We start from the raw sequence: 27,173 nt of genomic DNA, 5'->3' as shown, positions 1-27,173 counted from the left end.
CTTGACTAGTGATAATTGATAAATCGGCCCATAGTGAAAATAATTCGTATATACGCCACTGATCACAGAGGTACTACCTATGTAACAATTATTCTAATATTATTATTTATTTCATATAATATTAGGCACTAGCTGCCATTAACTTAAATGATGTTTACATGAAAAACCATCCTACCTGTCAACAAAATTCTGAAAATTAAAGTGAATAATTTTTTAATTCATACGCGAGTGGCTTAGACTTCAGAACTCATTTTACCTATCGATGAACTAGACTAGTTTTGCAAAAAATGCTCGTTTATTGAAAGAGATATCCATTGCCGTTAACAAATGATAATGTATTTTTAGTACTAAAACAACTAGGTCATCGATATAATATATTTTCTTGTACAAAATTAAAATGGATTAAAATCTGAACTAATTTTAACTGTTGATATTTTGTTATCAAAATCCAAATGAAGTTACTTTCTATAAATAAATAGTTTTGTTTCAATTATTTCTAAGCTTAAACTGTATAACCTGATGAATAGGTACACTGGTACAGCTCCTGTTTGGGGTACATGGGGATGTATTGTGTCATCTGGGAAGACAATTATATTTTTAAAAGTCATACAAATTAAATTTAAAAAAAAATACAAGAAATAAAAATAAAAACTACAATATTGGTCGTTTGATCATCTTGTATATTGTATTGACTAAGTACTAATAAGTCTTACCCAAGTATTATTTTTAGTACCTTTATTTACTATTAATAACAACAATTATATATTCGTACGATAAAAAGCATTAAATTGCAATACAAATAAATTGTTAAAAATATAGACAACTATTTCAGTGCATAAGAAGATGCATTTTCATATAGCAACTACCTATAAAACATCGTTTTAAACTTTCATTAAAAATTAACTTTTTTGTGACCTAGATAGGCACTGCACGATAAATATTAAAGTCTAAAGCCATCATTTTTAATCACCAAAAAATGTCTCCGATACGGTACCGCGACCTACACAACAGAACAATAACAACAATAATAATAATACGTCTTCCAGCAGCTATCTATAATAATATATATACAATAATATTATAATCATATTATTAACACTCCTAGACGAACATAGACGATACAGACGATTTATCGTCATCACGAGCCCAACAGTATACATTGGCTGGTAACATGATATTATATTATATTATAATACACGATGATAGTCTAGGTACAACATACACACCAAACATGACGGCTGAAAGTTAAAAAAACGATGAGGGTGTTGACATGTTGGAAAAAAAACGAAAACGAAAAGTAGAGCACGTCACGCGTGCATCTATTGGACTAGACCTTGACACTTCTGTGGTGGCCGAATCTCTATGGTAACAGTCCCGATTCTTCGTTACATGCAAATAGTCATAATCTCACCATCTGAGACCTCGCCAAATCGAATGGGGTGAAATATTAAATAGGTAGGTACCAAACATCGAACCACGTTCAATAACGTAATATTAAAATATAACGTGGTCGGTGGCCAGTCGATCATTTGTTGTTATTATTATTATTTTTGTTTATCATTTTATGTGCCTTCCATTCAAACCACGTAGGTACAATCATGGGCTGCGCGTTGTCACAAAGTTCATTAATTCGTTAACAATCATTAATCATCGATATTAACTTTGTACCTAATAATTGTTGGATGGGATGTATACCAATGATTATAATTTGTGAGCTCCGAAGCTCTCCAGTGCTAAAAAAAAACCCCCCATACGATTGTAAAGGTAATAATATAAATCATCATTAAAATATTATGCGGTTGAGTTGATTTCGTATATTTAAATAATATAAATAAAATGTAATGTACTAAATATCACAAAACAAATAATTTATATTTTTTTTTTATTTTGTATGTATTGTACCTACTTGGGTCTTGAGTATAACGTATAATTATAACGTTCGTATGATATTACTATATCCCCCTCCCCCCCAAAATCCCTAGTATTAAGGGGTCATTTCACTGCCACCGTTGCAGTCTGCAGTGTAAACCATGAGGTCAGGGTTCAGAATTTTTTAGTCATTCGCCAAATGAAATAATATCGTTTAGGTGAATCGATTTTACTTTAGTCATCAATAACCACATTCATGTAACCACCTGACCCACGGCGGAATAGTTGAATATTTTCAACTATTTGCAGGTGCCTATATACATAAGAACGGAGACAGTGTAATAGCCCCTTTGAAGTTGTGTTCCGATAGACCGACAAAACTAAATACCACCTGCATGGGTAAGCTTTGTAGTTTCAAACTGAAACAATTGAACATTATCCGTCGTCGGTCTACATCTGCAGGGGCAGTCGCCGGTGTCGACGGCGATCTTTGATTTGGCCCAAAATAGTTGCATATTATACATATAAGTACGTTTTTGTTTTTAGATCGGAAAATTCGCGGTTTATCCCTTCGAAGTCGGCGTTACGATTTTTGTAAAAATCGTAAATAATTCGGAGCTTCGAGGTTTTCACTGATTGTGGACGTGCTCGTGTTGTAATATAGCTAACAGGGAGGAAAAGTCGATAGAGAACGAATCAAAACCACCGATAAGTGTAAATTAATTGTTCTACAACATTTAACGTAGTAATAATATAAAGTAGTATAGGTATACTTATATACAGTATATATATATATGGCCCCCCCGGGGGGAGGGCAATATGGGACACTTAGAGAAAAATATGAACTCGTAGTTCAATAAACATGATATTACCTAATTACAAGGACAAATTATTTTTTGAAATCACTTTTTTAAAATATGAAATAACGTTAAGAATACACTATTTTTATTTTTCTATACTTCCCTACTTTAAAACGTTTTTGAATTAACTATAAACATATAATATGTAACACTACAAATATAACATGCATATTTACATTTACATGTGAAAAAATATTAAATCTTTACTATATCTTGCATTAGAGAATTTTTTACTTTGACCCCCCCTAAAATTTTAATCGCGGGCGTCCATATACCTAATATATATATATATAGTAGCGGCGTGAACTTTTTTTTTCTACGAAGCAACTACCTTAAATAAGTACCCACCCACTAATTGTTTCACACTTTACACTCGACTTTTCACACATTTTATACGCGGATCGTATGTGACTGTGTGAGTATAAGTTGTAAACTAGTCTAGTGTCGTCTAGGTCCTGGAGACTGGAATCATTGGGATAACCCCCCTCCCCCTCCAATTTTACACGAGGGGGACGCCTCAAATAAATAGTTGTTCTCGCCGCCTCTGAGTACAAATATACTTAACAAAAAAAATGAATTTTCCGTCCAATTAACAACAACAGTCCACATACAGTGACCATGCATTATATTATAAGTATATACCTTGGTACGACTTTGACTACAAAATGATGCGCATAGCCTTGTACGCACCGCCGATTTTATCAATCGATGGCCGAAGAAAAAAAAAGCGAATATAAACGATGACTGTACGGGGAAAACCGCAAAAACATTTGGAACCATCTGCGTGCTTTAAATAAAATATATGAATTCTACAAAACATTTTTTTTTCCAATTTGAGTCGATTCGGTCGCGCAACAATGTTTCGTGTCCGATAATACAACTCTGATTTCGTCTAGGCACATTAAATTAAAGTGCCACATACAAACGGATTGGGTATATACCATCATATACCATTATATACCATTATCGCGATATGACATTTAGTTCGAATAACAATCAATACTCGTGGATTACAAACTATAGCATAATGATGGGATATCATAAGGACGGCTGTTAAAATAATAAATTAACGCGGTGTCAGTGGCCAGTTAAATTTTACAATAAACTATTATCGGTAAATGTTTAATAGAAATTATAATTTCCCAAATCACAAAAATACAACGAAATCAATCTTGTTGGTCATATTAGATATTATTATAATATCATGAAAACGACAAAAACCTATAATGTTTGTTTACCATAATATATTTTTCTAAAGCATGCACTTTTTGCCGGGTACATTGAAATTCAAATTTTATTGTCAATCAAGTGTCTACACAATTATAGTATTATATAGTGTTAGGAGATAATTACATTTTAAATACAACTTCGAACCTATACAACATACGTTCTTTAACATTTACTGTATTTTTAATACAATATTGAAGACTCGACTCAGCTCTACATACTCTATTTATGATATATTATCTCGTCGTATTCAAATAGCAATATTATGTTTTAAGACACACCTACCAGCTAAGGTGTAAATGGTATAATACCTATGTCCTATATTATGGTAAATTATACTTCGTGAATTTTAGTTATCCATGTTTTCGCTGTTTATTTTATTACTAAGAATCGTTTTTCAACATCCTTTTTTTGAAACAATAATAATAACCTTTTATTGGTTTTTTTCATTATTATATTTTAATATCCTGTTTATTATTTTAAACAATTATTACTTGCTTAGGCACTCTTCAATTGTCATCATTTTCGTCTTGTAACTCGACGAATTACATTTACTGAAAATGTTTCATATTAGCTGTTATAATTTATTAATGTTTTTATAATTCAAGATGATTTACCAAGCATGGTCACTATAATTTTTCTATTTGGTAATGAAACTATTCAAATACTGAATATTTTAGTTGCATGTTACTTACTATGACATCATGAACATATTTTCGATTTCTATACCATTTAGGGTTTGATTCCCGTTTCCGTCGACTAACGTGCTACAATATTATAAAATTATTGTAGTGTACCGAAAATAAAATCTATTTTTTGCTTTTCATTAAATTTAACACAGGTGGTTTGAGATCTTCACAGTCCATATATCAATTTAATGTTATACGAATACTAATTACTAGGTAACTTGAACTCGTTGATATGACTATTAGTTATTATTATTTGTATAGACACTATGTTGAACACATTATTCATTACCTGCAGTGTATAATGACTTCGTGTTTGAGAAAGATGTAAAATAATTATTTCAAGTTAACACTTAAATTTAAATATACCCACCTTAAAAATAGTAAAATTTTGTTTCAATACAATATACATTCAACATATTATTATGTACACTCAATGCTGATTTTTCGGTACAGGAGAACACGAAAATGCAACATTTTTCCAAAAATATAGAATATATAAGTATAACAATTGTATCTAAGCTGCAGGTAGACATTTTGGCGGAAACCGGTATCAAAAGTTTTTTTAATATTGGGCGGAAACGAAACATGTCTTTTTTCAACTTCTATTTTTGGCCATAGTGTGGCTCACATACGACTATACGAATTTATAGTTTTGGCGCAATCGAAGATTGAATATTTTTTTCTCGATAATTTAAACACTTTGCAGCAGTCGATATAAAATATACGCTATTTCTGTAACTACCCTCCTAAATATATATTATATTATAACGTCATCCGTTATAGGATTTTTATATTATAATAATACGCCTTATATGATGGGTGAATAAAATAATATCACAGTACAATTTATTATCGTGAAATCGATTAAACACGAGCCGCAGGTACAATGTATGAGAATTGTTGCGGTAGCCGGGTGTACGATTACGGAGGTAGAATGAGATATTAAAAAAAAAAAAAAAAACGCTGATCTGTTGAGAACAAGTACACCTGACGTCTTGCAAAATTATTATCCTGCCAGTGCCATGTGCAATCCTTCACTGGACACGTGTGAGAATGTAACGGCTGATTTACACGTGAACAGCTGGAAGGGGTGGCCGTAGAGAGAGCTGCAGTAACTGCACTTATGGCGCCCACGCTACAGCAGTACATCGAGAATGAGCAAAAAAAAAATCACCGGAACTCAAATTTTTTTCCGTTCCATACTTATGCACAGGACTGTGAATTTAATGCACTAAAAAAGTGTTAGACATAAACATGCCTTCAAGAATTATTGAAATTATTGTTTTATACCGTCAGGAATAAAAAAAGGTGCCTGTTTATTTTTCTGATTTGTAAAAGTTTACGCGGTAAACTGATAATGGGTTTGTAGATATCGGAACAATACTGATTTCGCGATCGGTTTTACGAGATAATAGTGTTTATTAGCCCAATTTAAACCAGGCATATCGATAAAATAAAAACATTTTAAGAAAATATTAGCACTAATGCCAAGAAATCATGAAACGTGAAATTATATGCCCTAATCCGAAAAATATGCAAAAATAAGATTTCGTATTTGAACTATAAATAAGTCAAAACAAATTTTGGCAGAATCTAATTTTCATGTGGCGTAGAAAAAAACGAATACAAACTCATTAAAATCACAGCCCTGCTTATATATGTACAGGCTGATTCACCACGCATGTTCAGCCCCATTTTTTCCTTTGGTAAGAAATTTATTCAAATTCTGATTTTTGGAATTTTTAAATATACTCAAAAACTAAATTTTCAAATTCTTAAATTTTTTGTACTACCTACTTAATTAAGGAGTGCCCTGTGGTGATAAAAACTTCCGTTTTTCAAATGAGAACCCCCCTCTTTCACTATAAATTAATTGGTTTGTAATGTTTTTGAAAATTTCGATGCACTTCATTCAAAGTTCGAATGAATAGTTTCTTAGTTATTAAAATGTTTGTATTGGATAATAGTCCTTAAAACTGGTTTTACATAAGTATATAAAATAGACGTAAAATTGAATCTAGTATATTTATTATACTTAGGCCATTTTTACAAATTATTAATGTTGGTAGATTTATAAAAATGACTATAATTTTCAAATCACCATAGCCCCACCCATATCTTATAAACTCATTATAAACTATAATATAATATAACATTATAACTATTATGGACCTTTTACCCGTGCAACACAAACCTAAACAACTCAAAAACTACTAGTATGAATTTTGATTTTGATACGTCAAAATTTTTAGAAAAATGATGTACTGTATAATTTATAGTAATAGGGGTGTTCTCATTTGAAAAACATAAGTTTGTATCTCCACAGGACACTCCTTAAGTCGTACGAAAAATCTTAAGATTTTGAATTCATGTTCTTAAAGTAATATTTAAAAATTAAAAAAAAATCAGATTTCAAACAAGTGAATTATTGAAGAAAAAAAGAGATTGAGCATGCTTGGTGAATCATCCTGTATTATAGATTTAATAGCATTCGTTATTATTTTGCAATTATTCGAACACGGAGTGAAACATAGTTGGTGATATTACACAAAGTCTCGGGCCTATACCTAATTGTGGAGAAAAAAAATTTACCAAGATAATATTATTTTCTACTTTCATATGCTTACGCCCACATATTATTATTATTATTATTATTATTACAAATATCGAATCGCTTATTGCGATGTTCTTTGTTTTTCCAGACGACACCCTATGAGACCGAGGCAGTAGTTAATTAAATAAAATCTCAGCGTAGGTTCTTATTAAGAGAACACCTCGATTGTTTACATAAAATTAAAAACTTTTTAAACGTTTGGACCGGTTCAGTTATTTGATTATTTAGGGATATCGATCGAAAACAAAACAACATGTATATTAAAATCGTGTTTAAAAAATCATTGATTCTATTGTTATTTGCTACCATAAAAACAGGACTCAGTGTGACATTCGTCATTTTAGTAACTACAATTTTAATTATTATCGTCCATATTTAATTTGTATTAGTATAAGTTAAGTAAGAACGTTTTTATTTTCACACGTTTTTTTTTAAAATTATTATCAAGTAATTTTATTGTGGCCAAAAAATTCGAGGACACGCATTTTTTTTATTGCTTTTTTGAGTTCAAACGTGAATGAAATTTTATATTTAAATGAAGAATAACTTATAGTTATTTTAAATAACTTAATTTGTAGTAATTTAAAAACATTATTACGACTGACTGCCGATAGTCTCCGCTCAGAATCGTTTTTCGTATACAATGATATCATATCATTGCATTCAATTGTAACTCCATTCATTACAATAAGCTATTTTTAAATTTCTAATTTATATGCAACAGAGCAGTATCCGCCATTTTATCTGATAGTTTCTGGAAGTTCAAGAGATTTGACATCCATTGAAATTTTAATTAACAGGCGAAAAAAGAGGTAAATTTTCCCAGCCTTTATATACCGCAGTGATATAAATATATAATGTAAATAAATGCATGTAGACAAAAGTAGTACCTACTAAATAATAATACTGAACTTTCCAAAATAGTAAGATACGAGTAAAGCGACGAGAGAGTTAAAAATAAAAGCTAGATCGGTTATAAATTGCTAAAAAAAAAAAATTTTAATCAAGGCCATCACATTCGTTTTCATCGTGAGCGTTTGAAGATTACATTTTTATTTATTTAATGGACTTTAATTGAATCCTAGTCGACCAGTTTTTATAGTACAAATACTTGCCTCGCGGGAAACACTCTCAAGCCTTGTAAAAAAGTTGGATTTTGATAATTTTTTTTTCTTTAAATTTGAAGACTTACTATTTTTAGTAGTCTTAATAGACGTTTAGAACAGTATACCCTATACTTTTTTTCAATAGTAGTGCCTCACATTTTCAAGACGTTATTTCGTGTTGATAAACATGAAATTGCAATCCAGCTCAAACTAATTACCTGCAGGGCCGTATTCAGAGCAGGGCAAGAGGGCATGGGCCTGCAGGGGCGCATTACCGAAGAGTTCTAAGAGGGGCGCACATTTCAATACTATTTAATATGTAATATTCGAAAAACGTGTATTTATTTTAATGCCTTACTACAGAAGAGCCTCGCCCTATTTTTATTTTATAAAAATTATTTATGCTGATGCCTGTGATGGGGGGAATGCATACGCGAGTTTCGGCCGGTTTTCGTCCGCCGCCCGGTGCGCTCTTAGGCTGGACAGAGCACCCACGTATTATATTTATACGGATGATTCAATGTTGATATGCTAATCATATTCTCATAAAATATATTAGGTATGTATGTATTTATAGCATATAACTATTAACTACTGTACGTATCCAAAATGTACGTGTCCTGTTGTTCAGATATTAGGCGTTAGCAAAATGTCATTTAAACATCTATTAAACGGTGAACTACGTAATTCTTAAAATAGTATTATCGTTTTGTGATATCGGCCGTCGGGCCAGTCGTATTATAATCTTTCTTCAAATAAAACCATCGACAAATTATTATATTGTCAACTACAGGAAAGATATACAAAGTACAGTACACTCGAAGTACAACGGTTTTATTTTCTGTTGAATTGCTGCCGAGCGTCGACGTAGTTTCGTGGAACTAAAATTTAAGTGAGTACAATGTTATGGTAATTCATTTTTCTAGCTTTTAAGCACTCACACTCGTACGAACTATAATATTTAAGAAGAATAGTTAAATTAATTAAGGGTCACGGTGCTGGTTTTCCAAAATTTCCTCAATTTTGGGTATAAAATTCAAAATCTTTTTTTTAAAAAATTAAAAAGTATTGACTAAAAAATAAATGCATAGAATTCCTAGTATTTCTATCATTTTCGCCATACTCATAATTCAACCTCTTCTGAATAGGATAGGTAGACCAAAAACATAATGACTTCAAAAAAAACATTCTGCAGGTTTGAGAAGGAAAGAAGCAAAAAAAATTAGACAAAAAATTGGCAACCCATATGGCCAATTAGTGAATTAAAAACCTTAACAATGAAAATCATGAAGAAAAAAATCCTAGCGCAGCACTTGAATCAACATCAAATAATGCACTAAACCTAGAAGAGAATATTAAACAACAAACTGTTCAAAAATATTTGTTAATTAATACAAAATGTGTTACTGACCCTGGACATTGGCTTAACTCTTAACAGCTAACAGATAAAATTTGAACTTATATTATTGAACAGAAACCGTATCATATTGACGTAAATCATTACTTTCCATCAAATTCAGATGGGAGGCATTTTGATGGTAAATGGTTTTTTAAATATTTACTGTATGGTGAAAAATGTGAGAAGACAATGGTTAGTTTCTTTAAAAGATTTATATCCGAATTTAGAGGGTAGCACTACCTACCGATACTTTTAACAATTCCTGTCACTACAGCTACGTGTGAAAGGAGTTTAAGCAAGCAGAAAATCATAAAAAATTATCTAAGATCAACAATAATTCAAAGTCGTGAATGTCATCGATCAATTTGCTTCAATTAAATCGAGAAAAGTACCTTTGAAATATTGTATAAAAATTATAAAGTTAAAATAAATTTTAAATTATTAAACACAATTGTAAAACAAACCTTTTGAAAAAGATTACTATTGTTTATGTATGTTTAAGTAATATAAATACATTAGTATAAATTATTAAAGGTTAATTGTTATCACTTGATATATGCTATGTATTTTTGCATGTTTTATATTTTTCAAACTAATGCAAATTTTTAATTTGGGGAAGGCGCAAATGCAGTGATGGAGGGGCGCCACCAATACGGCCCTGATTAACTGTATGCTTTCCATTTTCTAATAAAATAAAAATAAAACAAATCCTATTGTTCCAATTTTCCTTGAAATAGTTTAATTGTATTTTTCTGTGTGGCCACTACACAACGTAAGACTGGCGTGGATGGTGCATCTATAAATATGAAATTGTTGAGGGAGGGGGATATATTTAAAAAAAAAGATATTATTATAATTATAGTAATTAGTAGGTAAGTACCTATATAATTTATTGGTTCTATTATCATGTATCTATAGGTACATATGATAACGTTATAGATAAGAACTGATCGCAATATTAACATTTTTATTTATATTTTACATTTATAGATTTTAAGTCGCATGAACTATTTATTAAATAAATAATACAAGTACCTAATGTATAACATTTTCAAAGAGGTGGGGGGTAGGGTGCTGAAGCTCTACTCCCTTGGATTCGCGACCGACGTAAGACGGAACTGAGAACTGCCTGAAGCTTATAGTTTAAAGTTACCCCTTGACAAATGGCGATTCCGACACCCTTAAATAGTATATTTCATAATCTCAAAATCGAATATTCGCATATCTATAGTATTTCAATCACAGTAATTGTTAGTTTGTGCGGGAGCCCTCAAGTTCACAATTTCAAACGTAAATAATAAATTCATTAAATACCTGGTTAATACAAATTAAATATTTACAAATTACAATAGACATTTCTCACCTAATATGACATCAATATAAATAGTAAAGTATTTTTTCTTTGTTTAAAATCGTATAGTTAAATGGTACAATATATATAAAGCTATAAAACTAAGACTATCAACAATCACTAAAATCATCATCTAACTGATATAATAAGTAATGCAAAGTCCTATACATTTTGAAAAGTCTATCTTTATTTTGTTCTCGCAGTAGCCAATGTTTAATTTTTTTTTTTAGAATCTTGATAGAGTTACTACATGTTTAATGGTAATATAGGTATTGTAATTTTTTGTACCGATTTAATATACAAGTATATAATATTATGTGGGTTGTGTTAATTTGCTGTGCATGGTTGGTATACCTACTTTGATATTAGATATGTGTCTTGTATATATTATATCAGTGTACAGTTTTAAAAGTAATATTGTTTATAATATTATATTAAGTACCAAAACTTTATAAAATATATTTTTTTCTGTCAGTACATTTATATCGTTGAATATTAAGTATTTTGCGTGGTTTCTTGTGTATTTGTTTATGGAATAATTTTTAGTATTTTATTTGGTATTTTTTTTTTTTTTATGGAACTTTAGTTGTTTCATACTTAGATACCTTACCTGTCACCATACAAAAACACCATAATTAATTTTAGATGTAATCAATGCTTGATACGCCACTATACGTTACAAGTCAATACTATAACTAGTATAACTAAGTATACCATGCTAACAGTGTATATATTTTGTGCGCCCATCTAGTCGGCAGTTTAAAGGTCTTCCATTGGGCTTTTATCATAATTTATTGTTTGACGAAACCGATCTAAAAACTAGTACAACATGATATTATTTTCTAGTAAACAAGTTCTAGTAACTAGTTATAACAATAATTTTTAATCAACTGCCTATACTTACCTACACTTGCGATATGCTCAAGCGCTGTTTAATAAAATAAATAAACAAGCTATAGCGTAGGTACCTACCCAATATATATATATATATATATTTATATGTATACCTATAAAACAGCATTATTAGGTACCTATATACCTACACTCTGAAGTATTATTAAGTTATACACTGGCGACACGCTATGAGCAAAAAAAAGAAAAAAAAATTGTAATAATAATGACAAAAGTGTTAACACAGTGACAAAAAACGACTACAGAGAATTATTTTTCCTATGGGCATGTTATAATGTACGCGACCGCGAAAAATATCATGTTTTCGGTAAATCGTACATGCACGAGAGGTACATAATAATAATAATAATAATAATAATAATAATTATAATATTATAATATTTTCCGGCGTTGTGTTCGAGCGGAGAAAAAATAGTGAAATATATTTTCGCCGATTTTCGATAGACGTCTATTTGTTGTCGCAACAAGCACACCACAGTGGCTCCTGTGGCGCGGACGACATTATTACACCTATTATATTATACTAAGTACCCGTAGCCATGTTTTAAAAAATATTATTATTTGACTTGTGTTTTTTTCTGTCCGTCGATAAAGTTCAGCGGTCGGAGGAGGAGGCGGTACAGATGGAATCGCTTTCGGACGACAGTAAGAGACACGGTCGTGGAGACTCACAGGACAACGACGAATACGACGAGAATGACAAGCTAATAATGTGCCGCATTTGCTACGACGGTATGTGCATACCATGTTATACTAAACTATGATGTCCAGTACTGAGTAGTAATTAGAGCCGTTTTCTTCCACCGTCCATTTTCTCTCTCTAAAAAAAGCAAAAAACAATTGATGTTGACTGTTTTCCTCCAATGAAATAATTATGGATGTAATAAATATATTTTAGTCACATATGATGTACTATCCGAGATCAAAAAATGTTGGACCAGGGTGGCCTACAGGATACGATCATGAATATATTGTTAAAATATTTAAACATTCAGTTAAACTAGTCGAAGGTCTAATAGGTTTCAGTACCATATTAAGAAACATGTTTACCTGGGACAAGATTGAGACGTCCCACAAATATTATTCAATCGCATAAATATTGATCCATTTTATTTTTATGCAATTTAATTGATCATCTTGATGTTATTTTTATTGAAAAAACATTTATACCCATTAAACTCAATAAAATATAGAAATATGTATAGGGCATATTGCAGATATGATAACTTTAAAATGACATTACCTATAAAAGTGTCCGAAAAGATAAAATATCTATTAGGTAGTTACGATCAATAAAATTTAAAACTTTTTTATACACATTTTATGCATATTGTTATATTATTATACTTAATACATGGGTAATACTATTAGATAAATATAATAAAAATTGCCCAAATAACAAATTTTGACCAGAAACTCAATTAGGTACTAATTTTTAATACCAAATAGGTAGGTACATTTTTTAATCATAAACAACATAACGGCATAATCAATATCTTTAACTCTACCAATTTAACTGTACAATTATGCAAGGCTGGGCAAGTTAATGATATTTTTTAACTCAGTTAAGTTAAGTTAAATTTAAATTTAAATCAAGTTAATAGTTAAAAGTTAATTCAAAATGTTTTATCAATTAAACTAATTTAAGAGTTAACCAAAATGTAATATTAACTTTTTAACTCAAGTTAAGTTAAAAAAAGTTTTTTTTGTTTTCATATAGGAAAAATTAAAATATTCGTACCTAAAATTGTTCATGTTATTACACCAAAGAACTATTATTATTTTATGTGTTCAAAAAGCTAACAGTACTATACGGAAAATGTAGACTGATACCAGATTGTACAAACTCGAAAATGGTCGCGTTAGTTTAACCTAACCGCGTCTTTATATTTTAGTCGAAATCGAAGTATAGGCGAGTATAAGACTGAGTAGCGTATTTATTTTTATACTCATTCAGTGATTACTGAATACTGAATACTTATTAGTAGTTATTACTAATAAACGATAATTAGCGGTAGGCCTGTATGGGTTGTTAGATTATCAATAAGACAAGAACACGAACCGCGATTAAAGGTATTTTTCATTTTTTCACCGTGACACGGACTAATATAATATTATAATAAAACCTGGAAATGACAGTATTAGTAGTTGTAAACTTGTAACTGATATGTAATAATATGTATCCATATCGAATATAGAAACATGGTTTAACCACCACTAGTCACTAGGCATCCATGAGGGAATTCTAGATTTCGGTGAAATCGACGAAAACGTCGAACTAATAATACATTATACAAAAATAAACAGGGTATTACACTATTACCACATAACTGTCTAGTCTGTCTAGCGTTATCTTCTATATAGATATTAATTCTTAATAATAAGTATAATATAATAATAATAATGTATAAAACAAATATAATATTACCAAAATAGTTTATAATAATTCATAGGAATATCTGTAGCTATAAGTTATAACCACCAACTGGCGACGATGGCAAAATAACAGGCATTGATAATATTCGTAATTTCATTATATAGGTATTAAAATTTTACATGAATTAAAAAAATTGAAAACACATTACATAATAATTAAAATTAAAATTAACTTAACTTGTTTAAATGTAAAATTAACTCAAGTTAATTAAAAGTTAATTTAAATGCTCCTAAAGTTATTAATTAAGTTAATAAACATAAAAAAAAAAACTTATTAAGTTAAAAAGTTAAATTAACTTAACTTTTTAACTTAACTTTAACTTATTAACGCGTTAATGCCCAGCCTTGCAATTATGTAACAATAGTCCTAAGTCTGAAAAACAGGATTGAAAATATTGACCTTGCAAAAATGAAAAAATGTACGAATGCACATAAATGAATAAAAAAAATATTTAAATGCACACAAAATATGGCAGGGCAAAAAATATGTACATCAAGAATTAAAAATGGGACGCAATATAGCTTACAGTAACTCTAAATAAAACACAAATCTAAAAATAAAATAACAGTTTATAATATCAAACAACTGCAGGTAAAAGGCATTGTGGTGATTTTTTATTCACAACTGGTAAGTTCATGTATGAATATGACATTTTTTGCGTATTATGGTCAAAACAAGGATTAAAAAATATCCAGTTTAATCTTTTCCCAATATAAGACACAAATATTAGAATTTCTCCGTTTTACCTAGAGTTTCCTATATATTACCATATCAGTGGACGTCATTTCAGAGTATTATGAAATTATTTACCGACAGCCATAATGAGCCAAATTAGAGTCGAATAAAAATTATGGTGTAGTTTATACGACATGGAAACATAACACAAATTTCTATCGATAACAGTCATTTTTGCAAAACAAGTACACATTATACAATGGGAAAATATAATAATTAATATAGGTTTTTTAATTTAAAATGATTTAGCATGCGGAAATTCGTAAAACAAGTTAAGAAGAGAATAAACACAGTCAAAGCACAGAACCCATAAATAAATTATATTTTTCAAAGTGATTAAAATAATTATTGTACTTAGTGGAGGTTAGAAATGCATAAAAGAAATTTTACAAAAATATATAAATGTATAATTTTTATCGTTTGTAAATGTCAAAAGGCATAAATATTTTAATATTTGTGTTGGGAAATCGGGTATCTAACTTGTTCTTGAAAAACAAATATGCGAGGGTAGGTACCTAAGATTCCTTTGGGCTTTGCATCCCACAAATCATGCCTCTACGCACAATTTAATATAATAATATAAACCTACTTATGCCCGATTAAAACATAGGTATTATATTAATATAATTATTGCATAATATGACAAAAAGTATAAAATAAAGGTACCTACTAAAGACAACGTCTACACGTGTTGTACGTGAGTGGTATAATATTTGTTCGAAAAATAAACAACTAGGTACAAAATATAATACCAAGTTAGGTTATCAATAAGTGTGTTCTATTGTTCTGTGCAGTGAATAAAATATTACAATAATATTACGTTATTTAATGAGTCCGTAATATATTTGACGTTCTTACTGCATGACATTACATCAACCTACTTATTTCGAGATCAAATATACAATAGGTACAGATTATCAAAATAATAAACACAATAATTGTACAAATATATTTATCATTTTATTATATTGATCGATTATACAAAACGAAAAAAAAATGAGAATCAGTGGCGCACACGTTATGGGTCAAGGGGGTCAGTTGACCCCCTAAAAAAAATTGGGTGGTGGGTGGTGGTTGACCGTTATTATAGCCTTAAAGGNTACAGATTATCAAAATAATAAACACAATAATTGTACAAATATATTTATCATTTTATTATATTGATCGATTATACAAAACGAAAAAAAAATGAGAATGCGGTTGTATCATTAAACAGGTAGTTTCATTGCCTACAATCTACATTATTATCTCTCCGATAATCGTCACAACAATGAGCAAGTCCTCAATGCTATAAAATAATTGAAAATGGCGCACAAAAAATATTCTGAATAAAACTATACACTTTTTTAAAAAATATTTTTGTAATCATGTGACATGAAAATTAATTAGACGTATTTCATAATCATCGTAATAATAATTATCGTATTATTACACACGATCGTAATAAATATGATTCCTAACAATATAACATTAGACATTAACACTAGTAACGACTGTTGAATAATAAATTACAAAAAACAAACACAATGTAATTACATGTACATTAACCGTAGTTCCTAATTACAATCCTGGCTGAAAATTACGTCATCTTTATGACTATATTGTATTAGTAAAATAGTTGTAGGGGGCTCACATTTGTAGATATGGGTTTGGTTTGCAAACAAATTTTGATCGATATAATTGGTACTGCAATTACAAAATATTTTTCACGAAAGTGTGATCAAAAATACGAATTATGAAGAAATACAACATACTTGACAATAAATTATGAGGGCACAATATTTAGTCTTTTTATGGAGTGTAGCACTATTTTGTAATTTAAAATTGTTTTAAGCGCGTAAAATGTACCAGAAAATAAACATTTTAATGTGGACTGCCAATTCTAGTGGAAGCATAAAAAATAATTTCAATCTGACTATCCACTAACCAATGATTATTCTATAGTTATTTATGCCATGATATTTTTTTCTGCATTAAAATTTCGACTTTAAATTGTTTGGAAAATTATAATCATGCAATAATAAATGACCAAATAGACATTTCTGTGTCTATAGTGCAACTTGTCTTATAACGATTTTCAAAACTAAAACACGGGCGGTCTCCGGAGCAATTAAATCTGTCCATTTTCGGTGTACATAAATGCACATTCAAACAACGTGCTTAGATATTTCTTGATTTTTAGAGCATATAAATCCAAACCCCGCGAGTAGATATAGGTAACATATAGTTTGTTGATTATCGTTCAGAACTTATCAGCAAAGATCACATCGGATACATTGTCATATCGATTACTTGCATTTGTCCGTCTCCGTATAGTCTTAGCAGTTCAGTAGGTACTGATCTACCAAAAACCGTGTCATCATTGTTCAGATTTTAATAATATATTATATTATTGTATCAATTGCTGTTTTGCAGTTTTTTTTTTTTGTCTTTCGCCTCGAGCAGGACACATTTAACTGGTACGTATTATTATTATTATGCATTAACATTTTTTTTTTCTATTTTCGCATTTCAAATGAATGTAGTGTAATATTATTGTGTATTTTTAATATAGGCCGACGCTGTTTGTAAAAAAAAAAAATATGTTTTCATATAATATGTACAATTATTATAGGCCCCTATCACCTGTTGTTGTTGTGTTCATATTGCACATAACCGTTATATTATATTTTATACCCAAGTATCTATACAGGGCGATTCACAAAGCATGCTCACTCCTGTTTATTCCTTAAACAATGCAGTAATTCAAAATCTATTTTTCGGTAATTTTTAATATACTTAAATAACTTATTTTCAAATTATTGATGTTTTTCGTATATCCTACTTAAGTAGTACCTATCCTGTAGCCAGATTTTGAATAGCTGCATTACTGAAACAAAAAAAGGGGCGATGACGCTTATATAGTGAATCACTCTGTACCTATATACATATTTTGCCTACTTTGTACTAGCATATTTTAATAACAAGTAATAACTAATAATAAATTAATAACGAAACGCGTTCAAGTAGGCACCATAATACACATATTATACGTATAATAGGGTAGGCACCTTTTTTTGTAAAAACGTCACACTTGCAGTTTATATTCCACGCTTAGTGAATTTAGTGTTTTATACGGTAGTGATGCTGCAAATGCAGTCTTGTAAATAAGTACTTGAGTAAGATTTTCAAATGCATTTTTAGTACTCTATACGTATTGTAAATACTTTTTCGAAAAGTTCTTGAACAAAGTATTTCAAATACCCTCCCAAAGTATCCGTACTTAAAATCAAATATCAAATTTCAAATACTTATTTGTTTGAGTGTATATATTTTCTATTTTAGTTTAAATTTTAAGTATAATTAAGAATTTTTTTTTTTTTATTTTTTTTACTGTGAATTTATACACTCAACGGAAAATTTTTTTACTCGGACAAAAAATGTGTACATTTCGACAATCACGCCAAATAATATGTGGTGTAAAATGCTCTACAGATAATTAACTTATAACAATAGAAAATCAGGTTCTGCAGATTGATTTTGTAAAAAATACAATTATAAAAAAATTAAAAGTAGTTATTTGAAAGTATTATTTGTATTCAAATACTTTTTGTCCTGGGTATCCAGATACGTATTTTAAATACTTTTCAAAATAAATATCTGTATCTGTACCTATACTATTGAATACTTTAAAAAAGTATCTTTTGCAAGACTGTACAGAGATGATTATAGTTAAACATTACAGTTTATGAACTCATTAACGCTCTTTGTGATGTGTATGTCGTGTAGATGATAAGAAAGAAAGCACAGTATCGCCGTGCAACTGTGTCGGATCGCATGCACACGTCCACGTGACGTGCCTCGAACAATGGCTATCCGTATCAAAATCGAGTAGTTGTGACATCTGCAGCTACACTTTCAAGACAATCGAACGTTCTTTGACCGTAAACGAGGTAGGTAAACTAGCATATTATAACATACCATAATATTATGTACTCACCTAATTATAATATGCACCAAGACAAAACATCAAACGTACTGTTATTATATTATTAGTTCGACCCTTTGTTTATTTTGAACGTATCATATAGGTACCTATTGACCTATTGCCTACAACATCGGAGTCAACAAAACCAACGGGACGTGATATTATTATTACATGTTCGGTTAGGTTATTATGTAGTGATAATTTGGATTCGAGTACCCCATAATTTACAACAAATACAATTTTATTTTAAAATTTGCGTGTGCGTCTATTTTTGTATTCATTCATTTAAAATGATATAATAAATGGTTTTATGGTGTATTCCATAAAAACAAACATTATTATATAATTACCTATAAGGCTATATCTAGGTATCTAATAGGACGATTGTTTCTTAATGTTTTTAGTTTATTTTTAATTTATCAGTGCTCGCTTGATAAAACAAAATTTTAATTCACCAAGCCAATATACGTTTCAATTATATTATACTGCACAATTGATGATGTTGTTTATAAAATGTTTTTGGAACTGCAATTAATATCAATGTCGGTAAACTGTGAAATAAATAGTACTAAATGGACGTATTATCAGTTGTGATGTGGCCGAATCTATATGTAATCACAGTACGGACCGAAATCATTCATACTTATTTTTTGCCAGAGAGAAGTGAACTTTTTTGAACTTTATCTAAATCGGCAAGTGTCTTTTTTATTGACTCTTATAAATAATTTTTTCTTGAAATTCAATCAAGTCCCGATTGTTTTTTTTTCATAATTTTTTTTTCCGAGAAACTTATAATTATTGTTACATAAGAAATTAGGCATTGTACTCTTCTACAAAATAAAACTAGTTCTTTAAATTTTAACGAAAAAAATCCACGAGACCATTATTCGACCAATCGACAGTAAAATTAATCACAAGTGAAAAGTCACAGCTAATGAACCACGAAAACATATTTTTAACGAAGCTCGAATGATTAAATATCAGTAAATAATGGTACGTAGGTATTGGCGTGGGACATGGAACTACATCTTTATACATTTTACAGATTCTAATCAGAGTAATGAACGACGTGTTACTTTAACAATGTTGTGTTAAGTTTTTGTGTGTCCGCGGTCGTTACTTTTTGCCTGTTGGAACAGTAAGAATAACATAATCTTCAACACTACTTTGAAAGTGGTTTCTGCCAGTGGTGTAGTTATGGTTAGGATCCCCCACCCCCAAAGCTTATATTATAATACTTATGATATTATCTGTGTGCCAACCATATGTGCCTATGTTAGATGTACCACATGAAAACGTGACCTCAGATAACGAAGAAGTAATAGACGACTATTAAATATGTCTCAAAAAATATATCTCGTTTTATAATATTCAGAGTGTTCAAGACTCCAGCCCCCCCCCCCCCAACTAAAAGGCCCAGTTACTCCTGAAGCCATGTAGCTATACATACCAACTGTAGTCTGTAGTAGTGTACCTACCTACATAATATGTATCGCGAAAAATCCGACAGTATCACTGTCATTAGGCACACACCTATATTATACGATATTCTAATATATTATTGTTGCAGTTTACAATCATCGTACAAAAATGTCAATATTATGTTTTAAAAATTATAATGATCATCGACGCTCATCGTCAAACTGTTGTTTGTGCACAGTGGCTGCGGGAGAGAAGAAACTGCCAAGGCTTCTGTCAACAGTTCACGGTCATGTTATTTTTCGTATCGATATGGTGTTTAGTGCTCATAGCCTGTGGAATGAAAACGATTGAATATTTCCTAGACACGAAAGACAAAAATTCATTTGCCAACGGGCTTCTCATGTCTATCATAACGTTAGCAATGGCTGCCATGTTGTGGTTTTGGCTCATCATTTTTTCATCGTCAGTATTTAAAAACAGCACATTCCTACCTATAATAATACCTGCTGTATATAATATTATCGGCGCCCGGATTTATATGCAAACTTTTATATTCTATTTGACTTAAAACAATTCGGATTAAAACGATATACGTTTCAAGATATTATGTAGATTCAAATGCTAAAATGTGCTCGCATATTTTTGCATGTTTCTGAATAAAAAAAAGTACCCATACCAAAGTGCAGTTATCGTACGTACCATCTATTTTATAATAAGCTCATTTTTTTTTTTTTTTATACGAGCTACCATACTATAAGTACCAAATATTATAGCTAAAATGTATAATATGTCTTTGCATGTAAATCCGGACCATATGAACTTAAAGACAATGGTATCATATCTTACGCCAAAATCCGCCTTGAAACACGTTATTATTTACAGGATATGGAAACGTATTAACATGGTGATACGCTTGGACAAGAACTATTTAAACGGAGCTGATGATATCAACAATGCGTTTGCTGTCTGACCAGCCTGGTTGGCTAATTTATATTTTATAATATTAAGATTAATTACTACTTAATTATTGTTTATTTTTTTCTTATAATATAGTTGAAATGTATTATTAATTACCTATTGTAAACAATATTAAATTCAAAATATATGAATAATCATGATACATAATTATTAACTAGGTAATAATCATTATAGGCGTAGGGTGTAGGTATCTAAGTTAACCTATTTGAGTTCTACCGAAAAATCATGTAAAACAAAAATTATGAATTGAACTATACATATCAATATTTAGGTAGGTAGGTACCTAGTTTGTATTTAGGCTCTGAGTGGATGTTCCGTCCATATTGAGAAGAGCTTTAAGTTCTACACCATTCAAAATATCCAATATCTATACGTATTACGGTCTATAAGCTTGTTTTGTTCTGGTTCAGTGTTTAATGAAATGGTATGTATCAATGAAATTACGAATGGAGTAAAACAAAAAACCAATAATGTGATGCATTTATTGATATTTTGATAAAAATAATGACCACAGGGTCTAAGAAAAATGATGAATACTAAAAAAGAAACCCTCCTTTTAACACTATTATTAAATTAATAATTTGCATAGGCATAATTGTGAGAGTGCTGATACTCTGAAGCGTTTATTTATTGATACAGACTTTAAATCTCTTTTTCTAAAATATTTGGCTAATGCATTTTCTCCTAGTCAAGCAATAAAACAGAATATCTCTAGAATTAATATACTTCCAAGTTCCAAATTATATAGTATCATTGGCTAAACGTGCATAGAACCCAAGACCTTGGACTATATATAAACCGTGGAATTAATATTTAGAGTAAAACTACTGAAGATTTGATGATCATTTTGAGAGATTGAAAGTAAAAATCCTAGATTATTTGAACCAAGGTAGGTATTAGTCTTGAGTATTATATTAAAAATGGTCAAGTATCGTAACTAGATAGTAAATAACACTGTCCTTAATAATTTGGTATTATAACATATTTCATAAATTTATTTTACAAGTTAAAATATATCTATATACTATACTATGTTAGGTTTAATCTTATTTTATTTGGAAATTTAAATTAGATATACTTAACACAGAAATATTATTATCAAATTAATGGTCCTTTTTTAAACCTTATTTTTTAAGTCAGTTTCTATATAAAAATATTCCATACTTCATTAATTCTTATACTTTCATATTTTATAAATTATACCTAATGATATTGAGTTAAATATTTTTTTTTCAAATGTGTTGAAATTTAATTATCTTTAAATAATATTAAAACCATAAAAAAAACTACAATAAATGTTTAAAAAGTACTAAACTATTATCTGAATACATGAAATATAATTAAATATTTTCCTTAAAATTATAGTTATATTTATTATAAGACTGGAAGAAATATATTTTTTCTTTAGTTTAATGTTAACTATATAATGTTATGTTTAATTCACTAGTGTTGTATAAATAATTAAAAAATAAGATTATGCTAAATATACTAAGCATTTTATGAATTAATAATTCATCAAACTTCAGTAGCTTCTACTTTCTAGTCAATATTTATGAATTGTATAGGCATAACTGTTGTAATGGATAAAACAGATCCATGGATAGTCATTGTTGTAACCCTATTAAATGAAAGATCTCAAAAATTGAAAAATAGTTCTGAAATCATATTTATGGATTCTACTTCTAGATATGATATGTCCATGACAACTGTTACTGTTCTTTTAACAGCTATAAAGGGGGGTGCCAATTGAGGATTTAGTTCATAACTAACAAACAACTATGGCCTATGAAAAAGGATTTAAAATGCTGATGGATAATTTTCCTTTGTGTTTCAATGGATTAACAGTAATAAATTATTCATTATGTATTCCAAATATCATTATTAATCTTATAAATATTTATTAACATGAAACATGCATTTATGCTAAATAAGACCAATTAATAGTTATAATACACTTATGTTAATTTTGTATATTTTCCTTTATTTATTTATTTCATTATATAAAGTATAAAATATGTTTATTTAATACAAATTAAATATTCTCATATTCATAGTTATAACTAGAACATAAATTATGATTAAAACAAATAGTTGAAACAATTATATAATATATATAATTATTATAATATTTATTAATAATAATATATTATAATTGGGTACATTAATCAAAATTAAAAATTTAAGACCAAAAACATATAATGTAATACATACTAGTGTACTATTAATATGCTCGTAATAATATATTTGTAAACAATGTTATAATTCTGCAAACAGTGCTGTAGACAGAATTTTCTTTTTTTTTGGGGGGGGGGGGGAAGGGCTTAATTTTTTTCTCAAGTTTTTGCAATTCTTCTCATCTACTTATGACACTTCTAAGTCTAGCCAAATTACGGCATTATTACCTAACATTTCAACTTTTTTTTGAGGTAACAGCAATATTATATTATATTAATAGTTTCTACATTGTTTTCTTTGTGATTATTATTTGAAAAGTCTATTAATTATTATTTTATTGTGATCAATATGTTTAGGTAAATAGTAATGTGACTTTTGATTATTGTTTGTTAGTGTGTATTACATTCACGATCATTGTGAATGTTTTATTATTTGACATTTGTATATTGTTTTGTACAATTTACTTACAGCTTTTATCCTTAGTAAATAGTAAATACAAGTATAAACACCTTATATGGCTAAGTAAGTTATAACATAAAAGTAACTTTTATTCGTTAAATAATCGAATAATACTTTTAAATTATTATATTTCATTGCATTCCTTATCGAAAATACTAGGATGGATCTGTTTTATACTAAGTTAAATAGACTAATAAATAATAAAATTAAAAACACAAAACTGCATTTTTCTCAGAAGTAATATATTGGATTTAAGGTTCTTTTCCTTAACAGGACAGAATACAACAATATGTGTTGTAAACATAAGTAAAATTTTATTTTTTGTTTGATTATTATTACGATTTACTTACAATAATACTACATTAACTTTTAATTTTTATCAAACATAATATAATATAATATAAAACAAGACAACAAAATTGTTTTAAAAATATTTCAGGTATCCCCCCCCCCTCCTGGCTATGGCACTGTCTGTACATATTATGTATGTAGAAGGTATAAGTATTATACGTTTTTAAATGTTTCAATAAGGTAAGTACTTAATTATGAAAATACATCATTTAAAATTTAAGTTCAGTCCGCCACTAATTAGGAGTTTGTACTTACCAACTAATTTAATTCAATGCATCCATAAACTCATAATGAATAAAAATATGTAGATATATTTTTTTTATGAAACCTTCTAGTAAAATGGTAAAATATCTACTTGATTACCTACAAGCTAATATTTTTAATTAATGTTGATATTATGAATTATTGACTCAATCATTTTTGCAGGTTATAAATTACGTAATACAGCAACTATACAACTAACTAGATAACTTAAGCATAAGATCAGTAGATACATTTTATGAATATTTTTATAATAATTACCTATACTGAATAATATTTGGAATTTTCTTAATTTGTTAAAATTTATTTAAAACTGTTTTCCTTTTTAATGTCTTATAATTATGCTTGTTGGTTTTTAGGCTCTTAGTAGCACAAACATGTCAGGTATCCACATTATTGATAGACGATAGTAAGTTCTAGCATGGTAATTATAGTAATTACGAATTGGAATAACTTAATGATTCTATTTCACTTTATTTAAACATTACTTTTAATATTTAATCAATTTATGAAATACATATTATGTACCTAGGTATAAACTTAAATATTATGTATAATTTACCTACTCACTGAATATTGTTTATTTTTAGACCACTGCATTACAAAAATATTCAGTCGGCCAAAACTTGATATTCTCTTTTATATTTTCTTCAAATGAAACCTCTTAAAATGTATTGATTGAAAATTATGGCCAGAGAATGATAGTTTATTATTTAAAACAACTTTAATTCATTTATTACAAACAAATTACAATTTTTTAATAGCTACATTATGTATAGGAATATTTTATAAGAAATGTTGGTGGTTCTAATTCTTAGAATCGTGTACAGAAAATAATAGGGAAGTTTTTTAGTGATGAATATGTTACAAAATGTACTAGAACAGGTCGTGGAAAAGATAAGACAACAACAGTTGGACAATCTGAACTTCTTAATATTTTAAAAAGTGAGAGTCTTAAAATATAATTTTTTTTAATAATGTCGATGTATTTGTTTGGAAAATAACTGTTTGACTAATCTATTTCCAGCATTAATTTAATATTCATCTTTAATTAATTTAACAAAAGTTGTAAATGAATGTAGTAGTAGTAGTTCTGTAAAATTTACTGGTTAAAATTTTGAAAATATTGTGGTTAAGATATAAGATATAAGATAAGCTAGGTCAAAGAAAGCTGACTAATTAATAATTTTAACAATTTAGAATACTTTTGATCCACTGAGAGATACATTTATTAGATGTAAAATATGTATTACATTAATATTTATAGTCTTTATTTGGATGAACTATTTTTGACTTTATTTTATAATTTTAGAAATTAAACAGAAAGGAGGAAGTTTTGGGACTAGTAATACCCGAACACTTCAGAAAAATTATAAATTTAAAAAAAGAAACATGATACCTCTTTCAACCGATTTCACCCGAATTATAAAATGTATGACCCATCTTCAATAGTTAATGTAATTACTATTTACTAGTGAATACTTCCAGCCTTTTTTATTAGATGTTTCAGTATTGATAGATTGTGGTCTTTGTGTAAATGATAAAATATTTAAATTTTAGATGGATTATATTGTTTGTAATTCTCCAGTTGAGGCTTTTTATAAAATGTGAAAGGGCTCAATGGTTATTTTGGCTGTTCATCATGTAGGTACTCAAGAGTGTAGATATTTACAAAACAGAATGCCATTTCCTGATATAGATGCTCTATTCAGAATTTAACTATCTTTCAAGAGCAATAAAAAATAATATAGAGTATTGGTAAGCTACTGAAGTTAGATCATTTTTATTATATTATGGTCCAATAGTTTTAAAAGGAAAATTAAAAAAAAAACTTTTATTCCCATTTTAGGCTATTACCTTGTGGAGTTAAAATTGTAATAAGTAGTTCTCTATAACAAAACTCATAACGATATGTCGATATAGCTTTAATGTTGTTTAAACAATTTATAACTTTGTATTCATTATTATATAGCGTACAATGAAATTCTTATAATGTGCATAGTTTGCTACACCAATGTTTGTAAGAATTCATGGTACGCTTGATAATTTCTGCTGTTTCAAATATGAGAATTTTTTACAATTTATAAAAAATCAATTAAATGTGCAAAATATACGCTTCAAGAAATGTATAACAAAATAATAGAAAAAATCTAACCTGCTAAAAGAATTTAACTATATGGTACTGACAGATAGCAAACAAAATTTCTTAATTGGTAGGCACACTTTTTTAAATAAATTATTTTATTTTATTTAAAATAATAGTTAATGTATCAAAAGAAAAGAACAAGTTTATTTATCTTAAAATTAATCATTTAGTAGTTATTAAATGTATTGCAAAAAATAAAAAAAATTATGCTGTGA

At 28.8% G+C, this 27,173-nt stretch overlaps 1 protein-coding gene across 2 annotated transcripts in view; it reads left to right on the top strand.

The window, feature by feature from the left end:
• The window catches only part of LOC111036737 (E3 ubiquitin-protein ligase MARCH2-like), a 28,230-nt gene extending 6,573 nt beyond the window's left edge, over positions 1 to 21,657 (top strand). The window contains exons 3-6 of one of the 2 annotated variants that reach the window (XM_022318875.1): positions 12,622 to 12,759; positions 18,968 to 19,131; positions 20,827 to 21,050; positions 21,471 to 21,657. In XM_022318875.1, coding sequence (XP_022174567.1) covers positions 12,622 to 12,759; positions 18,968 to 19,131; positions 20,827 to 21,050; positions 21,471 to 21,558 — 614 coding nt within the window. In that variant the 3' untranslated portion in view covers positions 21,559 to 21,657. The remainder of the gene's footprint in view (positions 1 to 12,621; positions 12,760 to 18,967; positions 19,132 to 20,826; positions 21,051 to 21,470) is intronic. The other variant, XM_022318874.1, reaches the window with a different exon arrangement.
• The last annotated feature ends 5,516 nt before the right edge of the window (positions 21,658 to 27,173 follow it).

The sequence above is a fragment of the Myzus persicae genome, unplaced genomic scaffold (assembly GCF_001856785.1).
Source record: "Myzus persicae strain clone G006 unplaced genomic scaffold, MPER_G0061.0, whole genome shotgun sequence".
NCBI classification, from domain to species: Eukaryota; Metazoa; Arthropoda; class Insecta; order Hemiptera; family Aphididae; genus Myzus; species Myzus persicae.
The sequence above is the reverse complement of the archived record's forward strand: the minus strand, read 5'-3'. Positions and strand labels throughout refer to the sequence as shown.